This window comes from Argiope bruennichi, chromosome 3 (assembly GCF_947563725.1).
Source record: "Argiope bruennichi chromosome 3, qqArgBrue1.1, whole genome shotgun sequence".
Lineage (NCBI taxonomy): Eukaryota > Metazoa > Arthropoda > Arachnida > Araneae > Araneidae > Argiope > Argiope bruennichi.
Genome location: NC_079153.1, coordinates 26,074,634 through 26,097,503, shown reverse-complemented (window position 1 = coordinate 26,097,503; position 22,870 = coordinate 26,074,634). Strand labels below are relative to the sequence as shown.

Here is a 22,870-nt window from a genome sequence, read left to right as displayed (position 1 = left end):
TTTTGGTTCGATTTTTTTACTTTTGATTTTTATTTTTTATAACATATTTTTAGGCATCTAGTGACAATTTGAAGCCATGTTATTTCAAAAGTCTTGCACCTGTTCTATTCATTGTGTTTATGAATCATCCTAAAAGAGTCAAATCCCAAGACTTTGCAAAGATATTAAATATGTAAATATTTGGTTAATTTATTTGGTATATTTATAGATATTCTAGCTTTCTTTCTTATTTGTCAAGTAACGGAACAGATATTAAATAAATTCCTTCTTCTTTAAACTTTCACAGATATGAATATTAAAGCATAAAGAATTCAAGCGGTAAAATAATTAATGAAACAATAAAGCCAATTTGAATATCAACAGAACAATATAATTTTCTATTGAAAATTTGGCAAATGATTATTTTAAAAAAATCCTCAAAATTCAGAAAACATTTGCTCCATTAATGGAATTTAAATCATTAAAAATATATTTTTAAATTTAAGTTAATGGTATAAAAATAAATTTTTGGAATTTTTGCAGAAAATTCCAAAATTTTAGTTAATTTTTAATTAATTAAAATTTAAAAAACAGCACTCTGAAGGACACATTCTCACTTTCCAAGTATATTTGTACCATATCTGGTAGCTCTAAGTCCTGTAGCTTGTCCTATAGAGCACTAACGCACACATATTATTCTTGATTATTAGCACAAATAAAAGAAATTTCTATTTTAATTATCTTCTAAGCCTTAATCTTTAATAAACAATTCAGTATTTTAAATATTATGAAATATTGGAATCAATTTTCTCTCAAATTTACTACAAGACGGTGCCAATTGTTTGCAGTCAAATTAAATGAATCAATTAATCAATAATTAAACTCTGAAAAATATTAAATTAATGTAAGGCCTATGAATACGTACAAGTATACAAAATTTGAAAACGATAGGAAACCTGAAAATAATAGAATAATCTATTACTAAATTCCATCTTTATAAAAATGAAAAAAGAAAAGTTTAATTAAAGTGTGTAAAAATTTAGTAATTCTTCTATATATCTCAACGATATTTTTATCTGATATTCTATATAGTAATGTAATGGTCCCCTTATGATGTAGGATTTTGCACACCCCCTTTATTCAAACTCTTCCAAAAGAAATGAGGAGCTTTTATACTGCCTAAATAATATTGATTTTCCCATTCCCTCAAATCACCAGAAGCGAGGCGTTCTTCCCTCTGCTGAAGAGCAGTGACCAGAAATCAAAGGGATGCTGATGGGGAGGTCCTCCTCCGAGTTATATTTTTACGAGTTTATTTTATCGAGCCCTGGAACGATCGCCTGGCATTCCATGGGAGTTTCAAAGAATTTTAGAAGCATGTATCATTTTTGGATTTTTTTTAGGGGTTATCATGTTAAAGTAGAATATGTATTGATGCATATAATATGATATATGTGGCGATGAAATACTGACCCGCTCTTAGAGTTTAAACTTTTTGATTTTCGAGTAAATAAAGCGAAAGCTTTGTAATTGGCACAAAGTTAGATCTCTATTTGATGTTGACGACTCTCTACGTTTTGGATCTAAAATTAATGAACACTTTTTTAATATATAATTAATGATATCGTTATAAAGATTTGTATCATTTCATATACATGGGAGTATATGCTGCTGACTAGCTTTTCAGTTTTAAAACCTTTTAATTTTCACGTATACAAAGAAAAAGCTTTGTAACTGGCATAAAGCTCGATGTCGAGTTGATATTGACGTCTCTCAATGCTTTGAATCTAAAATTAATGAAAACTTGTTAATATCCAATTAACGGTATCATTATAAAGGGCGGTATCACTTCATAACGTGTCTTACCTTTTTGACTTCTCGAAATAAAGTTTGATTTTGTTGATGCAAGCGAGAATATGCTATTGATTTGCTTTTAACTTTTAAAACCTTCGAATTTTAGCATATACAAAGAGAAAGCTTTGTAATATGCGCAAATGTCGATCTCCAGTTGATATTGACAAGTTTTTGCGCTTTGGATCTATAATTAAAGAAAACTTGTTAATACCCAATTAATGATATCTTATAAAGGTTTGTATTACTTCATAAAGTACTTTGCCTTTTTGCCTTTTCAAAATGAAGTTTGATTGTCTTCATACTATTGAGGATATGCTATTGATCCGCTTTTAAGTTTTCAAGCCTTTTACTTTCCTCGTATACAAAGGGAAAACTTTGTAATAAGCACAACTTCAGTTGATGTTGTCGACTTTCAAAGTTTTGGATCTAAAATTAATGAAATGATATCATTATAAAGGTCTTTATCACTCCATAAAGTAATACAGATGAGAAATTTTGGAGAATCTGCTTGAGATTTCGAATCACTTTTTGTACTTTCCTGAGTTGGTAAAAAACATCTTTGGAATTAAGTTTGTCTGTGAACAGGATAACTTAAAATCCTCTTGAGCTAGACGGGTGAAATTTGGTGTTAGAACTTAAGACAAAATTGTAGCTTTCTATCAAATTTTTAATGGAATTCTTTCATAGGGAGTCAACCGTTTTTTGGTAATTCCATTGGAAAGCAATTAGGTAACTGAAAAACGCAAAGAGCTAATTAGATAAAATTTAGTAATCAGATTTAGAATCTAAAATAAAGATTCTTATCAAATTGTAAATAAGATCTGTTAAAGATTTGATCGTTTGTGGTTCTGTATTGTTGTATGCATATAAACACAACAACACATAAACAGAATGAAAGCAATGAAATTCGGTAAATTATCTTGTGACTGTAACTGTAATTCCGTGTGAAAGTTTCGTTTCATTCGATCGGCAAGTTGGTATTCAAAATACATGTTCGTAAAATATATTCAGTAAAAATGCTAAATTCACGCAAATGACCTGTATTTCGTAACTATTTTTGTTAGTGCCATGAAAGGCCTTAAGCAGGGTCATTTATTTTATACAAAGGGGGAAGGGATATGAAACCTTCATTGAAGATTATGTTAAAAGGTTTTTATTAGGAAATACGTTGTACTGGATTTTAATTAGTCAATCCATCCTAAAAATATATTTATTTCAAAATGCTAACGAAAAACGCGACCTTCATGATTATCTTTGCCATTTGGGGTTAAATGAGAAATTTTTATACACCGCTATTTCTTAAGCTACTTTTATCACTACAAGCAATTCTGGGTTAATATGTTATAATGTTTCAACAATATTCTCTTTTCTAACCTTTTAGATCTTCTATAAAACGCGTTTTTATGCTAAAAATCGCCTTCAAATTTCTTTGTTATCTGCTTCCTTCCTTTTTCTTTGTTGTACGTCTGCTGTGTTGATGTAGTGCGGCTGTCACTATCGTTCGAAAAGCGACTCATCCCCTGCTAGCACGTGGCTGCTCTTTGTTCGAACATCATCCTGGAAAAGAAAGGGTGGGGGGATGCCTTCAGCTTAGATGCTGGAAAAGGAAGGCTTGGACCTGGTAATTTGCCAACAGAATATCGATCTGAATTTAAACTTGTGCGTGATGGATGAGATTTTTCTCAGACGGAATAACAATTTATTTAAATGCTGCAGATAAGTCATACGCCGTGCACCTCTGAGGATGCTCGACAATTTGTATGGAATATTCAGGCCTTTTTTTTTCTAGTCTCAGCTTGTATTCGGGATAATAAAATCCTTGTTTGTGTCAGCCGAATGGAAACGAAGGCTAAGTTTTAAGATCTTAAAGGTTTCCTACTTGGAATTTCTGAATGACTGTATTCGAAATATAGGCCAAAAACGATTTGTGATTACGCATCGAAATTTTAAAGAAATCTCTGTGTTTTAAAATTATTTGAGATCGAAAAAAGTATTTCTATTATTTTGTCTATTTGTCTCAAAACACAACGATTTTTTTTAAAGAGTTAGCCAGCTTTTGATACGAGATTCTAACAGAAGAATTGCTTTGCCTTACAACTTTACAGATAAATTTGATCCTGTGATCCTTACAGATGTATTTGATACTTGAACTGTAAATGACAATTGCAGCTTTCTGTCAAATATTTTACAAAATTCATTAATTGGAAATTTTGTCAGTTTGTCTTTCGTGAACATATGAACACGATAAGTCCGAAATAAAAGTAGTTAGACATATAAAAATTGGAATATGGTTTTATCAATATTGCTGATATACGTCAATTTTTGTACCAATTCATTATCGAGGCGATTTCCTGTTGTATTTTTCTATTTATTGTTTTATTCCTGTCATATATTTTCTTGAATCTTACTTTTGGAATTGTTTCTTTTTCTTTTCATTATTTTTATTTTCTCGTTTACACAGGACACAAAGAAAAATACAGTAATTGTCAAAAAATTTGATTTCTAAATATTGATGAAATTCGCATTTTCTATCTTCCTGATTCAGAAAAATGCATTTTTTGGAATTATGTCTGTTTGTCTTTCTGTCTGCGAGCAAAATAATTCATACTCATATTGATTGAGCTGCTAGAATGAAAAATAATACTTGGGTATTACATCAAATTCCTAGATTTTTTTATCATAATTTTGTTGGAAATCCGAAAACTGAAATATCCCTCAATGTCCATTTCAACACTAGGACTAAAAGACACAATATTCTTGATAAATAGAATTTTCCTTATGAGTTTATTATCATGATGAACGATCTTTATCAAATTTTTTTAGCCAAATTCATCCACAGAAGAATATTGCCGTCTGTCGCTCTATAATTCATCTGTTGTGACACAATAACTTAAAAACGTAATAACTTACAAATGAAGGATATTTTGGTTTTTAACTAAAATTATAAATGTGTATCAAATTTCGTCCTCAATCGGCTAAAGTAAAGCATTTAAAATGCCCGAATTTTCTTCATTTATTCTTTATAAAACACAAAATGCATCACATTATGCCAGTATGCGAGTATCAGGGATACTTGCACATCATTTCAGAGTATTCGGGACAATGCTACTTAGTCAGACAATTTACCGACTAGACAGTTGTCTAAGTCGATGGGTTGATAGGCAAGCCACGGAAAGGTTAATTGAAACATTTTTTTTTCTTTTTTTTTATGTTTAGATACCTAGATAATCAAATGTAAAAAAAATGCAAATTCTAAGAATTATAAAATTTTAGTGTAATATTAAAACTTTACGAACATAATTATTCAAATTCCTATTTTTTTTATTAAGTATGCTTAATTATTATAGTATTTATAAACTTTAGCATTTACATAAATATATTTGTGTAAAGTGGTGGATGATGCGCAGTCATCAATTTGAAAAAAAAAAATAGAGTCACAAAATCTTTTTGTAAAAAAATTAATCTAAAATAAATCATTAGCAGGTTCATTAATTTAAAACTGTATTGTAGCGTAGAATTTAGTTGACCAGTATATTGAAATATTTATCGCATATTGTGTATTGACTATAACTGCAAAACACTTAACTGATATTAATTTATTAATCAGAGACGGATGAACCCTCCTTTTATATCGTTTACAACATTCTTGATAAGTTATTTCATTATATGAGTCATTCGCGGGCTTTGGCCTATGTCTTCCCTCTCTATCGTACAACAAGTGGCTGACTCTTAAAAGATACCATTCATGTAAATATACTAGAAAATTGATAATGGTACAATGAAAGAACAGTCACAGATGGTGTTTTCTTTTTCTGAATTTTTTTCTTCTGCTTCTTTTGTTATATTTTGAGTTTAATTACTGGCCTGTATTGACATAATCAGTTAATAACTGGTCTGCATATGCATTTAATTACTGGCCTATTGCACTCGATTCTTTGCTGCTGTGCTTCTAGTAATGATTCCTTGCAATGACTGGCTTATCTTCTAAGCGAGGAATTTTAGTTTCTGTTCACAAATTTCACCAATGTTTTAAAAATTGATTATTTATATGCTTAGGTCTTCAATTTTGTCGCATATTCTCAAAGATAACAGATAGACATTTGTGTGATTATGTTCAAAATATGCGATACCAGAACCAGAACCAGAACCGGAGATTCTGACTCATCATTGAGGCACACGGATTTATATGACTGCCCGGACCACCACGCCGGCAACACTGGTGAGAATTAATGTTGAGCTCTAAAGGCCATCACATTACACTATACATCCCTTCCCATGGGATGCTCGTCTTATTATCGGTAGGAGGTAGCCGACCACCACCATTTCTGTACCCACCCGGATGGCCAAAGAATCAACCCAAATATAGGAGTCAAAATATGTAATAAGTGAGATAAATTATGTTATAATAAAATTAATCTATATCATTCTCAAACTAAACCTTTGATGTCACAATAAACATTTTTCTAGCAAATTGAGGAAAGAACGTTTAGTAAAAGTCGAAATTAATCATTTTTATGCTCTCAAGGGAATCGTTTAACAATAAGTAAAATATTATTACTTATTGTTACGATGTTCGATTTCAGAAAGCCTTAGAAAATGGCGCAATTAACATAGTTTGCAGATAACACCATTTTTCATACTACTCCTCTTTAGATATAATCAGTGCCAACTGACGCAAGTGCTAAAGTGCATAAGGTTTCGATATCTAAAAAAACACTGTAAAAGTTAAAAAGTAGAAAGCAATTAAAATAAAATACCGCTTTTGAACACTTACAAAAGAATCTTTTAAAAACTGCTGTTATTAAATTTATTATTTTTGTGACCCCAGGGACGTCGCCTAGCAATAAGTTGCTGTTTGACTTCAGAAAGTTAGTTTTATTAGTTAGTCTGATGAAAAGTGTTTTGAAGATTTAATATTGAGCTAAAATAGAATAGAATGTTAAATGCTATAAGTGGAAAACTTTTTCTCGTGCACATCCCCATGGAACAATCGAGTCATGAACGCGAACCCAGAGTTGCGTAAAAAAACAGAGATTCAACATAAATAGGGATGCTCCGCACAGCACGTCTGGAATTTCCACGATAATTTTTGTTTTTATTATATATTTTTTTCTTTTTACGTTGGCAGCATTTTGTGGCATCTCTCATGCAAATAGGAACGGGGTGGAGGAGGGGGACCTCACAATAAAAACAGCCCCTACGTATCGAAGACGTGTTTCGTAGTGCGTGGCAGGTTCATTTCCGTTTCTGAAATACGATAAAAAGGAGCTAAGAATAGGATCCCGTTCCAGCAGAAATTTTTTTAAACGGAAATTTATTTCACTCTTATAATGTGTGTGTTCTTGGAAAGGAGTGAAAAAAGTATTAAAGAACAGAACTCCTTTGAAGTAGAAAGAGTATAACTCTTGTGGGAAACCGTTTTAGGAAACTTCTGTTTTTAAAAGAAAGATTTCAGACGAAATTCGTTTCTAGAGAAAGGCCATGGCGTTGAAAATTATTGAAAACGATGCGAGCGAAGTAAAAAAAAAAAAAAAAAAAACATATTTATATTGGAAGGAAAAAGTAGATTTCTTTTCAAAATGATGGAAAAATCGCTTGGTAGGGGGCTCATACATTTTCATCGTTTTATTTTATTTCATAAGATTATGATTATTATTTCTTTCTTTCTTTCTCCTGATTCTTTCAGTTTTCTTTTCAAATTTCAAACTGATTGCCCTCGGGGAAAAGCATCTGAAATTTCCTTTTAAATATCTTCGTGATTTTGGTGATTTCTTATTCCATTTGGTTTTAAGTCAAGGCGATATGATTTTTTGCTTCTTTATCCTGATTTTCTTGTGAATCAAGTCGGCGCTTTTTATAAAATTGTTTTGAAAAAATTTCTTTTCAATTTTTTTCCCTCTGTAATCCATAAAAATATCAAATATTCAGAATCCATCACATTAAAAAATATATAAATCGTAAATTACATAACTTTAATAAATTACGTCACAGATTAATTAAAATTATTTAGACAAAAATCATTAAAATTTGGAATAAAACTCTTTTTATTTTTGGATTGAGAATTATTGGGAGCAGCTTTTATTGACACAAAAATAAACCACATTGAATAAATAAAATAGATATTTTTCTTTCCAAAATGAAGGGGAAAAACTGGGTAGGATATTTATATTTTTTTATCAATTTATTCTGTTTTAAAAGATTGTGATTATTATTATTATTTTCCTTTTATTTCTGATTCTTCCAAATTTTTTTTTTCAAAAGCAGACGATAAGCACTTCAGCAATCCATCAAACGGTTCTTGTTTCTTTCTTTAAATGCATTTATCGTAAGTTATAGAAAATTATTTGCATCTCCGTATAATTTAAATAAAATTATTTTATCTGCTTCCACTTATGCCTAAATAAATCGAATTTTCTACCATATTAGGATGTTCCATATTTTTTTAATTTTCATAACAGTTGATTCGAGAAATGCTTTTAATGTAGAAATATCTTATAAGGAAAAAAATAATGATAAATTTCGTTTAAAATATTTAGAAATATATATTAAATTAGCCATCTATATTTCTGTAGTCAATTATCAGTATTTTTATGCGATTTTATCTTCTTTTCATGAAATAAGATCAATTTTATCTTTGCTAATAATAAACGTAAATGTGTGTGGACAAACGATTGTAAAAAAATTAGAAAAAAACTTTGGAAACAGCATCATGGAATAATTTTTTTTCTAAAATTGGATAAGATTATATATATACAAAACGCTGAAGAGCCTGACATAGAAATTCCTTAAATAACAACTTTACGAATATATTGCATTTGTAATATATTGGTAATACATTTTCCCCATCTTAAATTTATTTGAAGTTAAAATAAGCTTTTCTCTTATTCTGACTGAATTTTCTGATTTTTGTAAATTATTATCGTTTTGTGTATGGTAATTCTGTGCATAAAATACACATTCGGTAATTATTATTTTTTATTTAATTGGCTTATATCGCTTATATAATAATATTACTTTTCTTCTTATTTTGTCAAGATTTCAGAAATTTATTTCAGAAAGAATGTTATTCATGATTACAAATGTAATATATTCATAAATGGCAATTTTGCGAATATAATACTTTCTTAAAATATTCGTAATAAATTTTCTTCTTGTTAAGTTTATTTCAAATTAAAATAAGTTTTTCTCTTATATTGATTGAATGCTCGAATTTTTATAAAATATTTTCGTTTCGTATATGATAATTGTGTACATGAAATACATATTCGCCTCGTAATATTTCATGTGCAATATATAAGGTATTGCTACAATTTTTCCCTTTAGAAATAGCGCAAGAATAAAAATTTAATATTGAATTTAATATTAAGAATCTTAATATTTAGACCCATTTTTATATTATATATTTCAACGAATATAAAAACACAATTTAAGGCAAAACTTTGTACATTTGAAAAAGTGAGTGAGAATTTTGAATTGTATATTATGAAAATTAGAGAGATTAACTAAAATAATATTTTTTTTTCAATGTGATTTTATTTAAGTAATAAGATGCAGTATTATTAAATCTTTTTCAATAATATTGAATTAAAAAATATTGTGAAAGTAAATTGCCTCGTTAATAAAGTCATTACAATTACTTGTTTAAAATTTTTCTACACAAAGATAATAAAAAATTTGAACTCGAATAATATCTCCTTTTTATGTAGACTAAATGCATTAAAGATAAAAATTTTATTTTAACACAAACCGCTCTTTTATATATTATTTCACAACTTGAATAATTTGCTTTTTTTTAATGAAAAATGATAAAATAGCCTGTCAAAGGCTCTCTAAAAGTTTTAAGAAATTCCTCTAAGCATTTCCTGTCTTTACAATGAAAATAAACATTTCTCCATCTAAAATAAAAGTAAATCCCCCATCCATATTTATCATTTATTTTTCAGGCAGTAAATCTGAGAAATCGGGACGGAACTTTTTGTAAAGCATTATTATAAATTACCAACACCTCTGACAAGCTCTGCGCACAGAGAGTAAAAACAATGGTGGATTTTTTTTTTTGGCCATGAATAAACCATAGCCGAAGACAAGGCATTTCTTTTGCCTCTGTCTCATTCAATTTAGCGACCTTTCATCACAACTATTCACTATGGAAGATGTAATTCAGTGGGATTTGCATTTGTCACGAATGTCTTCTTCACGATCAGCGTCTGGAGCTGATGGATCCACGCATAAATGGGTTTTATCGATGGAAGAATTAGTAAAAAGGCGAATCCAGACGGCTGCTTGCTGCATCTGTTTGCAGGCCTCTGCAATCCTGCTTTTAACTAAAGATGATTGTCTTCTACGACAATGGCGTTTGTTCCTTTCCATTACTTTTAAGACAAACCAATGGATATAAGAGCCTCAGCGGCAGTAATATTTATTTTCGGAAATAGGTTAATATAAAATATATTCTTAAAAGAATATGATTGAGCTAAGATGGGTGAATCAGGGATTCAATTGAAGTGGATAATCTAGCACAGAAATTCGTAAATAACAACTTTACAAATATATCATAGTTCTAATATATTCGTAAAGCATTTTCTCCTTGGTAAATTTGTTTCAAATTAAAATAAGTTTTTCTCTTATTTTGATTGAATGTTCGAATTTTTGTAAAATATTATCATTTTCTATTTGATAAATGAGTGCATGAAATTGCATTTGTCACGAACATCTTCTTCACGATCAGCATCTGGATCTGATGGATCCATGCATAAATGGGTTTTATCGATGGAAGAATTAGTAAAAAGGTGAATCCAGATGGCTGCTTGCTGCATCTGTTTGCAGGCTTCTGCCATCCGCTCGTAATTAAAAATGATATCTTCTACAACAACGGCTTTTGTTATTTTCCATTACTTTTAAGACAAACCAATGGATATAAGTGCCACAGCGGTAGTAATATTTATTTTTGGCAACGGATTCATACAGAATCCATTCTTAAAGGATGTGATTGAACTAAGTTGGGTGATTCTGTGATTGAATTGAAGTGGATAATCAGCCTATAATTGTATTTGGTTTTTTAATAGACCTACGTGCAATACCTAATGTTAAATAATTTAATAAACTAGGGTCAACACAAAAAATTATTCATTTCAAAAATTTAATGTGGAAAAGCTATTATACTTAAGCATATGTTTATTTTTATAAATTGTAAATATCGTAAAGAAATTTATAGTAATATCAACTTAATAAATTGCAACATGTTTCACCCTTTGTCTCTTGTAAAATGTCTAAGAGGTATTCTAATTTTACCTTGATTTATTCAAAATCCGTTTAAAACTATACATGTTGTGTCCTAGCTTTCAGTGTTTTAATAACTGAAGTTGTAAATATTCTTTGATACAACCTTAAAAGAAGAAATCAGTAGGATTAACATCAAGAGAGTTTGGAGACCCTAATACGAGGGCTATTTTAACACGGTTAAACAGTTTTGAATCGAACTCAGATGCCTCGTGTAGACTAGAAGCTTCTTCAAGCTTTTAGTCCACACTAGTGGGAGAGCATTTCATTCATACACTATACCATTTAAAATACACTATACCGAATCATTGAAAGTGGGTTTCGGACCTAGAAAACTTTATCCTGAAAGCTGAGATCTCACTATATGGCACCGTGGCTATATAATTTTTGCTCAAGAACCGATGAACTTGAGAACCGATGTGATGGTATCCGGACAATTAGAATAAGCCTGTATAAGCCTAACCTATATAACGGTATCTGGGCAACTAGAACAGGTGAACTAGATGACCTATGTGACGGTATCCGAGCACTTAGAATAGGTGAACTAAAAAACTTATGTGATGGTATCCGGGAAACTTGAACATGTGAACTAAAGAAGCCATGTGATGGTATCCGGGCAACTAGAACATGTGAACTAGAGGAGCTATGTAACAGTATCCGGGCAACTAGAACATGTGAACTAGAAGACCTATGTGACGGTATCAGGTCAACTATAAGAGGAGAACTAGAGAACCTGTGTGATGGCATGTTTGATGACATTGAAAGAGGATTCCACATAGAACAACAATAAACTTCCTGTTAAAAAGAAATGGTAGATTTAGTTCATTGAATAATGAAACGGTTTTTGACCTCATCAATGCCATTTCTTTAAAAATTAAATTTAATTCGCAGCTAAAGCAAAAATATTTTTTTTATTCGATGATAATATATTCATAAATAAAGCAACGCAATGATAAGAATTCGTAAATAAGGTTTATACACTGATAAAATTTTTCTAAGCAATGAAAACTATTTTCAACATCATTATTTTTTTTCTTGCTAGCGATTTGTTATCAGCCAAAGCCTTAGCGTTCACTCATATTTGATAATTTATTCTTATTCTAATTACTGAAACATAACTGAAAAAAATGCACTATCCCGGAGGTGTTCTATTTCTATCATCCGAACATTAAACACTTTTAAAAATAAGGTGTTAAATATTGTACATTATTTTTAAGCTTTGCTGGAGCGTTAGAACGATCAGCATAAGTGAGCCGAGAAAATAATTAATTCTTGCAACTCATACGCTATTTTGCCATGCATACTAATTACGATTCCTCGAACGACGTAACTCTCATCTTATTAATTTTCTTCTAGAGCTAAGGCTACATCATATCTTTTTATCAATTTTTCTCTCAAATTGTCTTTTATGATATGATTCATTAATAATTTGATGCATCATTATAATGACGAATTCTTCTGACGGCTGTTACAGATTTACAATTATAACAGCTAAATGATCATCCATCCATTGAAGCCTGCACATTTCAACTTTCTTTCATTGCATCGAAAAATGCTGTATCGATTGTTTTATTTAGTTTAAACACGTCATTTTAAAGCAATAAAAGTAAGGGCCCCAACTCAGTATACCAATAACAATTAAAAAGTTAACCAAATTAATCGATTAACAAAAAATTAAGCTTTGGAAACTTTATAACTCTATCAGTATTGGAAAGACCCCAGTTCGTTACAGCGGATGTCCGAGATGCCTCGATCTCACTGCGAAATTTTATCTTTCTTTGATTGGATACCCGTGGCGTGTGCTTTGTTCTTTAGAGACACTCTTCTACATGGATCTGAAGGTCAGGGAGGTCCCCTGAGAGCTCTGTAAGTTATGCAAGTTTATATTTGCTTAATAACCATCAAGTGAACGGGGATTCTTTTGTATATCAACTACTTGAGAACTGGCTGTCATTGCAATTTTTTGAGAGGGTAGGGAATTTTTCTTATCTATGAAAGAGAGGTTCAGGCTTCTAGTATTCTGAAGTACCAGAATACAAAGGATCTTAAGAATTAGAAAGTTAAATATTTCATTGCCATTGACAAAAAATATGCAAAATTTCAAAAAATTTCACCCATTAGAAAGTGAATGTGTTTATCTCTAGAAAATTGTGGAAATGAGGAAAAATTGTGGAAATCTCCACAAAATGAAAATTTGTGACAGTAATTTAGGTCATCTCTTTATTTGACAAGCAGATATATATAAAAAAAATAAAAATGTTTTTGAAAAACAGTTGATGAAATCATTTACAAATGAAATGAACTAATATTAACATAATCAACAAAAATAAGAAAACTAATAATAAAATTCTGACTGTGACATTAAGTTTTCAGTGGCGAAAAATGTGACTTAAAGTTGCTTTGAGCCCAAATTGGAATCAAAATGTTATGAACAAAAAAACATATAAACGGGGTTAAATTTAAAAGAACGAAGATTAACATTGGCCTTTTCAAACCAATGCCAAAAACTCTCTACAAGATATTTGATTCACGTTTTTTAAATTAAAGAAACTCCCCACATTAATGATAAAGATTCCTGAAGCTTGGCAACGCTTTCCGATGGAAAAAATCTGAACTTCATCCAAGTAATCTCTCCAACAAGATATTTCAAGAAAAAAACAAGGTATCCATGACATCCCGAGGCGGTTGTGCATTTCACGATAGAGTTTTAAGACATTTCTTTTTTATTTCAAAGTTCTCTGAACACTTTTTATGCATGCTAATGGAACTTTTTTTTAAAGGAATGAGATATTTAATGGCAACATCCCCCTTTGGATTTTGTAGCCCCGGGCATAAATATAGAATCAAATCCAAGTAATTTTTTTATCGATTAGTGAGTGTTATTTCTTAATGAAGAACAAAATGCAAGATATCATTGTGTAACGTTCTTCCTGACAGAGAAAATTATTTAATATTTTTTTCATTAATTAAAATAATCCGATTAAAGATACAAATAAATACAATCATCGTGTTTCACAGCCCAAATATTCCAAATCATTAAATATACAAGGCATAATTTTCCATGAGGAAATTTGTCCTTTCAACAATAGTTATGGGAACAGATTAAAAACATTTTTTTTTAATTTTTCAAAAATATTTTCATAAACGGGTTTTCTATTTTAATCTTATAAAATAAGAGAAAATTCATCGATCATAGAAATGTGTAATGTGTATAAGTTTGAAAAGTTGAAAGATCATTACTTTTAAAAATATAAGTAAATTTGCATTTAAAAATATAGGCAATAAATATTTGTTTTCTTTTTTCTCAAAGCATGTTTTTTTTATTTCTATACGGATAGAGCATATTCTAATCATTGCAATCATAGGAAATATTATGCCATAATATTTTTAAAATTTAAACAACTGTTAAAGCTGACTTTATTTCTACACAGTAACTTAATTTTAAAAGGCGATTCATAAAGTTAGTTAGTAAACTATATCTACGTTTAGCTTTAGAATAACTCTAGGGCTATTTTGGAATGACCTCCGAAATTCTAAACCGCAGTCAGATGACGAGGACGAATCCTCAGCTTGTTTCTCCTCTCCAATCTTCCGCCAGTGGGAAGACGTTTAGTCCTGATGGATTTAACATGCACCAGACTTATTTATACGACGATGTTTTGGTGGAACCGAATCTTGAACCCGTAAACCTCTGGTCTCGAAGTGTAGACCTTATTAACATGCTACCGCGACTAGCTGTTTATTAAATTTTATTTTGGATTTTCAAATAATATGATATTTTTTATTTTTAATATGTTTAGTGATTGGCCAAGGCATCATTTTAAAACGATATTATTTCGATAAATCGAGTAGATAAAAGACTGGATGCTTCTCTGATAATTATTATTACTTATCCGTCATAAAGTTTCACTGCCATCTTAATAGGAAATTTCGTTTTTATAAAAAACAAATATTTTTTTTCTTCTGATCATTCTTATAATACTCATTCCCGCAATATTAGCATATAATCCCATGAAGGAATCAAATACGTTTCGTTTTTATTTGATTTTTTTCTATTCTCAAAATTTAAAAAAAGTGTGTAGAATTCATCAGTTTTCTTGCAATAGTCTTTAATAGTAGAAAGACTACAAAAAAAATGTTGAAACATTTTTTTTTCAAGTACATTGTGAAATGGCACAAAATATTTAATTAAGACTTTTAAGAACCATTAATCTCGGTGAGCCAACTGATCGCCAACGGCAACTAATTAAAGTGAAATAAGTTGGAACTTAATTCCAGTTAAATAAGCTACTATTTCTTTTAAAAAGAAGGAAAGAAAGAAAAAGAATTTATCTTATTAAATTTAAAAAGAAAACAAAATCAATCTTAATTATAATAAAAATCAAGTTATTTCAATGAAATATTTATCTATTATGATCTACTTATTAACGTTAATGTTTTTTTTTAATTTGCTACTTTGGAATGCTTTATTAAACTTCAACTTCAAAAAGTGGATAAATAGCGAGCAATAATAATGATATTCTCGCATTTCAGTTTGCAGTCATTTTTCATACAATTATCTGACAAATGGCAAAATATATCTTCGGCAGCAGTTTCATGTTCGGCGTAGTGAAACCTAATACAGCATTCCGAAAATCCGCCTTTTCGAGAGCCATTTGTTTTCCCAGACCAGTAATTCAAATCTAGAGATTCAAATGGCCAGCGATTTGTTACTTCTCCTGCTTCCAAAGAGATGAAATTTCCTTTTCTCGCCAAGAATGGTCTGTGAGCGATGATAGATTGAAATATTCAAAATGCCGCCACAGCAATAATTGTTATCTTTAGATACTACATGGTACTTAATATTCAGAGGTAATTCAAAATGATTCACTCTATTACAAATGACTAAATACATTTAATGAACAGAGATTAAAAGATAAGATTTGCAGCAAACAATTGGAGGAAATTCAGAGATTTGTTCAGATGAACGAAAAAGACACATGTTATTCCGCCAATCATGAATGCGGGCGTAAATCCCTACTCCCTTTATATTGCGCTAATTTAGTTTCACGGCCAAATTTCTCAATCTATAATAAGTCTGTATGGATTTTGGCTTTATAATTTGTTGTTGTAATATTTGCAACAAGATATCCTTTTGTAACTTTTCTATATTTCGTGAAAGTGATTGATTAGATAGATAATATGTAAGTAAAATGGAATTTGGCGCAATCATGAATACTGGCGTAAATCCTTTCTCCTTTTATATTGCGTCAATTTATTTTCACAGCCAAATTTCTCTATCTATAATAAGTCTGTATGGATTTTGGCTTTATAATTTGTTGTTGTAATATTTGCAACAAGATATCCTTTTGTAACTTTTCTATATTTCGTGAAAGTGATTGATTAGATAGATAATATGTAAGTAAAATGGAATTTAGCGCAATCATGAATACTGGCGTAAATCCTTTCTCCCTTTATATTGCGCCAATTTAGTTTCACGGCCAAATTTCTCTATCTATAATAAGTCTGTATGGATTTTGGCTTTATAATTTGTTGTTGTAATATTTGCAACAAGATATCCTTTTGTAACTTTTCTATATTTCGTGAAAGTGATTGATTAGATAGATAATATGTAAGTAAAATGGAATTTAGCGCAATCATGAATACTGGCGTAAATCCTTTCTCCCTTTATATTGCGCCAATTTATTTTCACAGCCAAATTTCTCTATCTATAATAAGTCTGTATGGATTTTGGCTTTATAATTTGTTGTTGTAATATTTGCAACAAGATATCCTCTTGTAACTTTTCTATATTTGGTGGAAGTGATTGATTAGATAAATAATATGGAAGTAAAATGGAATTTGGCGCACGCGCAGTGTTAAATATGAAAATAGCGACTTTTGTGAAAGAAAGTTTTAAAAATCGCATACTGGCTTAATATAATAGAAAAAATTTCTGTACCTTTAGTACAGATTTCATTTTCAGACAACATTTATAGCCTGGCTCTAAAGATCAGATTTAAGTTAAAAGTTAAAAGATCAGATTTAATTTGCCGGTTTCTCCATGCACGTGTATGTAACATTGTAATATATGAATGTAAGATTTTTACATCAAACTATTTATCGCTATTGCATTTTTAACAAGGTATTCCAAATTATAAACTCGAATCTCTTTATTTTATGATAAACTGTAATGGATACCCGACTTGTCAATTACCCATGGTCACTGGTTTTGAAACAGGCCACAGGCGTAGCGATTTAAAATTACGCCAATTCAGAAAATGTATTCATTTCCCTACACATTTCAAATCTTTATAATTGAATCTGAAAATATGAATAACTTTGAAAAAACATTAAATTCTAAATAGATAAAATTTAACATCATATTTTTTCTAAATTTAGCGAGTTTTTAAAGACATACAGAAATTAATAAAAAAGAGGATTTTTGGAAATATTATTATTTTATCAAGAATAATAAAAAAATAGCAACTAAAGTTGTGAATTGGTCTATCTTTAAAATACTTTCTCATGATTTTTATCATTTTCTTTTTCTTTTCTTCTTTCGTCCCTGAAGTTAACAATTGTTTTTTATCTATTTATTTTTATTTGTTAAGTATTTTATTAAACCCTTGAAAAAGACAAGAGATTACCTCTGAAATCATCTAAGGCTTAATAGCATTTTTTGACACAATATATAATATGGTAATGCGATAAAATATTTGAAATCTGAAGAAATGAGTACTTATTCTAGTCAAAGGATATTTTACTTTATTTTGAACATAATTCCATAGCTTTTTATAGAATTGATGAGGATAGAAATGAGCAAAGACAACAAACTAAACTTTAATATTTAAAATATTTTCATCAACATGTATTTAACTGCAATATTTTCATGCTCATTAAATTGGAAATTGTTATTGATTTTTCACTTACTTTCTGACGGATTAGAGTTTCGAAATCATGCACACTTGCTCTTTCTCGGTGGCAATGCCATTTTAATATTTTCAGAGTCTAATTATCAATTAATCGATTATTTTAATTAAATTTTGAGTTCATATGAGTGACTCCACCTGCAAGTGAAGTAGAGAAAATTATTTACGAAATTCCATAATTATAAAAGTGAATTTCAAGTTTAAGTAAAAGTAGAAAATATCCACTTTTTTTTTTTTTGTTCGTTAATAAAGGTTTTTAAAACTATTTTATTAAAATTATTTTACGAATATTTTTAATGAAATAAATTTTTTCTTATATTTTCAAGTAAAAGATGTAATAGTTTTATTGGTATTATCTCAGAAAATATTTGTATTATTATTTTATTATTTTCATTTTTTAAAAAGTATTTGTATTATTTTAGAAAGTATTTATATTACTATTTTATTATTTGTGTTATACTTAGAAAGTATTTTTATTATTATTTCATTAATTATATAATATTTAGAAAATATTTGTATTATTAATTTCATTATTTGTTTTATACTTAGAAAGTATTTGTGTTATTATTTTATTATTTGTATTATAATTTTTCTTATTTTTAGAAAGTTAAATATGTTCAGTCACAGTTGTTAGCTTTTAATGTTTGCAGATGTTCGAAATGGTTGTATAAAGATTTTGTTCAAAGAATTTTATTACTTATCATTTTATGTTTTCTTGGAGAATAATGGGACTCTCTTTTCCAGTTTTGACACACAAGATGAATCCTTTGAGAAGGAAGCCAGTTCAGGGGGCCTAGTCCTGCAGACGCAACCCCAACGGCGCGAGTCCTTCCTCTACAGACCGGACAACGAGTTCGACCTCTCTCCAGTCTCCCGGCACTCCTCCATAGGAAGCAGCGAGTAGGTAACAACCCTATCTATGCATTCAACATAAATAATAATAATGTTAATTGATTTGATTAACTAATTATTTCATATGGTGAAATTACCATTTAAATTTTCCATTGGCCAAAATTCTTTGAAGGGTTTTTTGTTGTTGTGTGAATTACAAATGTCCTGTAAATAATGTGCGTAAACAGTTAACAGTTATGAATAATGCAATAATTTACTTTACAAAATACATCATTAATATTTTTATAATAGTTCACAAGAAAGCTTAATATCAAACTGCGTAGTTGAAATTGGTTCACAATTTAATTAGAGAGCCTAATTGAAAAATAATTTAATTTTTTTTTAAATTATTTTTATTTTTTGCGGAAGGAGACAAAATTAAGCAACTACTTTTGAAAGTTTTTATGTATATATTTTTGTAAGATACTTTTTAAATAAAAGAAAAAAATCGATATAATTGTCGTGAAAAATTATCTTAATATATTTTTCTTAGTAACTGTTATATATTTTACTATGAACAATACAACAATTTACTTTGAAAAATGTATCTATTTTTATAAGATTTCGCAAGAAAGCTTAATATCAAAATGCGTAATTCGTTATGGTTCCCAATTCAATTAGATTGCCCAATCGAAAAAACCCAATCAAAAGTCGATAATTTTTAAAAATTATCTTTTTCAAAAGGCAAAAATTTTTTAAATCTGTTTTTGAAAATATTTTATATACTTTTATTTTACTTTTTTAAAAACAGAAAAAATAGAATATTCGATATAATTTTCCTGAAAAATAATCTTATTATATTTTTCTTAGTATCTCTTAGATATATTAGTATGAATAATGCAATAATTTACCTTGAAAAAGGCAACAGTAACATTTTTATAAAATTTTACAGGGAAGCTTAGTATCAAAATGCTTAGTTACGAATTGGTTTTCAATTTAGTTAGACAGCCCAATCGAAAAATAATGAATTTAAAAAAAACTCATCTTTGGTAAAAGTCCACACATTTTTTAAACAATTTTTGAAAAAAAAATTATATATATTTTGTAACATACTCCTTAAAAAAATAGAATATTCAATAAAATTGTTGTGAAAAATTATTTTAATATACTTTTATTAGCATCTCTTTGATATTTTACTAAGAATAATATAATAATTTACTTTGAAAAATACAGCATTGATATTTTTAAGATTTTACAACTAAGCTTAATATCAAAATGCTTAGTTAAGAATTGCTCCCCAATTAAATTAGATAGATCAATCGAAAAATATTGTAACTTTTATAAAACTTATCTTTTTGAAAAGGCAATAATTCTAAAAATCTATTTTTGATAATATTTTATATATTTTGAGAAACTTTTTAAGAAAAGGGGAAAAAAAGAATATTCTCTAAAACTGTTGGGAAAAACTATCTTAATATACTTTTCATAGCAACTCTTAGACGTTTTACTACGAATAATACAAAAGGTTATGTCGAAAATACAGCATTAATATTTCTATAACATTTCACATGAAAGCTTATTATCAAAATGTGTAGCTAGGGATTGGTTCCCAATTCAATTAGAGAAACCAATCGAAAAATAATTTAATTTTTAAAAACGTATCTTTGCAAAAGGCAACAAATTTAAGCAACTATTTTTTGAAAATTGTTATATATATATATATGAAAGACACTTTAAAAAAAATGAAAAAGAAGATATTCAACGTAATTGCCGTGAAAAACTATCTTAATAAATTTTTCTTAGTATCTCTTAGATATTTTACATCGAGTAATATTAATTTAATGATTTACTTTAAAAATGCAGTTATCATTTTTATAAGATTTTACAAGAAAGCCGAATATCAAAACGCGTAGTTAGGCATTGGTTCCCTATTCAGTTAGAGAGCCCAATTAAAAAATAATTAATTTTTTTTAAACTTCTCTTTGGTAGGAGTCAACAAATTTTACCAAGTATCTTTGAAATTTTTTATATATATTTTTATAAGATATTCTTTAAAAAAAAACAGGAAAATAAAATATTCAATATAATTGTCGTGAAGAATTGTCATAATATATTGATTTTGGCATCTCGTAGATATTTTACTACTGATTTATCAGTCTTGTCGGGTTTATTTTATTTCTCAATTTATTCTTAGTTTTATTAGTATTTAATAGCAGAAATTCAAGATTCTGTGAGAATAATAAAGTATATAGAGTCTTCTTAAGTATCCAAGAATTTAACTTCCGAAAGTAAGTAATCCGATGAAACAGAAAAGTATCCGAATACGAACTTTCAGTATTCATGAAAAGAAATAGACTTTTTTCCTGCTTTTCTCTCAAAACAATTCAATTCGGATACGAACAGACAGAGTTTTTAAGTAGAAAGTAAGATATTTGAAATTCAAACAAGAGAGATCTACATTCTTTTGTCTAGTCTGAATAGAGAAACAAAATAATTTTTATAAGATTCTAAAGCTAGTTTAAACTGAAAAGTTCGTTCACATTTATTATTCCGTTTAAATTCTAAAAGTATTTTTTTATTGGTTTTCATACTAACTGCTGTAAGAATTCTGGATAAGGACATCCAATTCTTTTGTATTTAGGAGCAAATATTATTATTTCAATCTGCATCTTTTTCTTCTTCAAAATTGAGTTCAGGTTTAGTTTACTATAATTCCATCTATATAAATAAAATTCGAAAATCATACATAATTTGTTGAGAATAGAAATCCAAACTATTCATTTAGATTACTTTCGAATTTTTTTATTTCAATCGAATTCGAATTTTGATATTATGTCAAACTGCATCTTTTTCTTATTCAAAATTAATTTTAGGTTTAACTTACTATAATTCCATCTATATAAATAAAATTTGAAAATTCATAAATAATTTGTTGAGAATAGAAATCCAAACTTATCATTAGATTTCCGTTGAATTCTTATTTCAAGAGATAGTGAAAGATTGTGTGAGAATGAATGAAATATTTCTTATTTTGTTAGTTACTAATTATGATTCCAAAATATCATTTTATTTTTACTGTTACAATTATTGTTCAATGAAAATAATATTGATATTTTTAATCATTTTAATTCTTTGAACTGCCAGTCTCAAAGTTTAATAAATATTTATTCATTCTTAGCAAATTATTAACAAACCATTTCCTACGAATTTTGATTTCAAGGAATAATGAATAATTGCGCAAGAATCAATGACATATTTTCTTTTTTATTAATTATTAACTTTGGACAAAAAAATGCAGCAATTCCTGTTGAATAAAAATATTATTTTAATCCTTTTAATTCTTCAATTTGCCAGTGTCAAAGTTTAATGAATCTTTCATTCATTTTCAGTGAATTATCAACAATGTTTTTTTAAACTTTTTTCTAATTTGAAAAGTTTAATTTAGTAATTTATTTATTTTTTTAGTAATTTTGTAAGCCTAATTTTTTCAAAATGCGATATTTAATATTTTTCTTTTTTACTGAACTGTTATTCTCATTTTAATTTTTTTTTTTAAATTGCAGCATCCAAAAGAATATTTTGTACATTATAATATTTTATAGAATAGTAATTTTCGTGGTTTAAATATAATATGTATATTTGAAGAGAAAAATTTTTCCTGATAGCGTTGACATTCCGGCAAAAGTGAATTTTCAACACATTTTTGCTTTCTAGCTTTTGGATATCTATCTTGGATATTAGTGAATCTATCTTGGATCTAGTGAACAGCTGATTTCATACATAAAAATTTTAATCATTTTTATGCTATAAATACTTTAAATTGTATTTTAAAATACTAAATTATAAGGAAGCTTAGGGGGAAGATTTCTAACAATTAATTAAATAATCTATGCCTTATGAATAAAAAAATTAATAAAACAATTTTTTTTATCTTATCTGTTAACATTAAATCTATTCTATCTCGAACAGTAAAATACTTTCTAACTTAAAAATATGAATAAATTTTTAAGTACATG

General features: G+C 28.5%; 1 protein-coding gene across 1 annotated transcript in view; it reads left to right on the top strand.

Annotated features, from left to right (window-relative positions):
- Positions 1 to 22,870, top strand: part of LOC129962616 (uncharacterized) — a 362,482-nt gene that overhangs the window by 245,803 nt on the left and 93,809 nt on the right. The window contains exon 2 of the mRNA XM_056076443.1: positions 18,768 to 18,923. Coding sequence (XP_055932418.1) covers positions 18,768 to 18,923 — 156 coding nt within the window. The remainder of the gene's footprint in view (positions 1 to 18,767; positions 18,924 to 22,870) is intronic.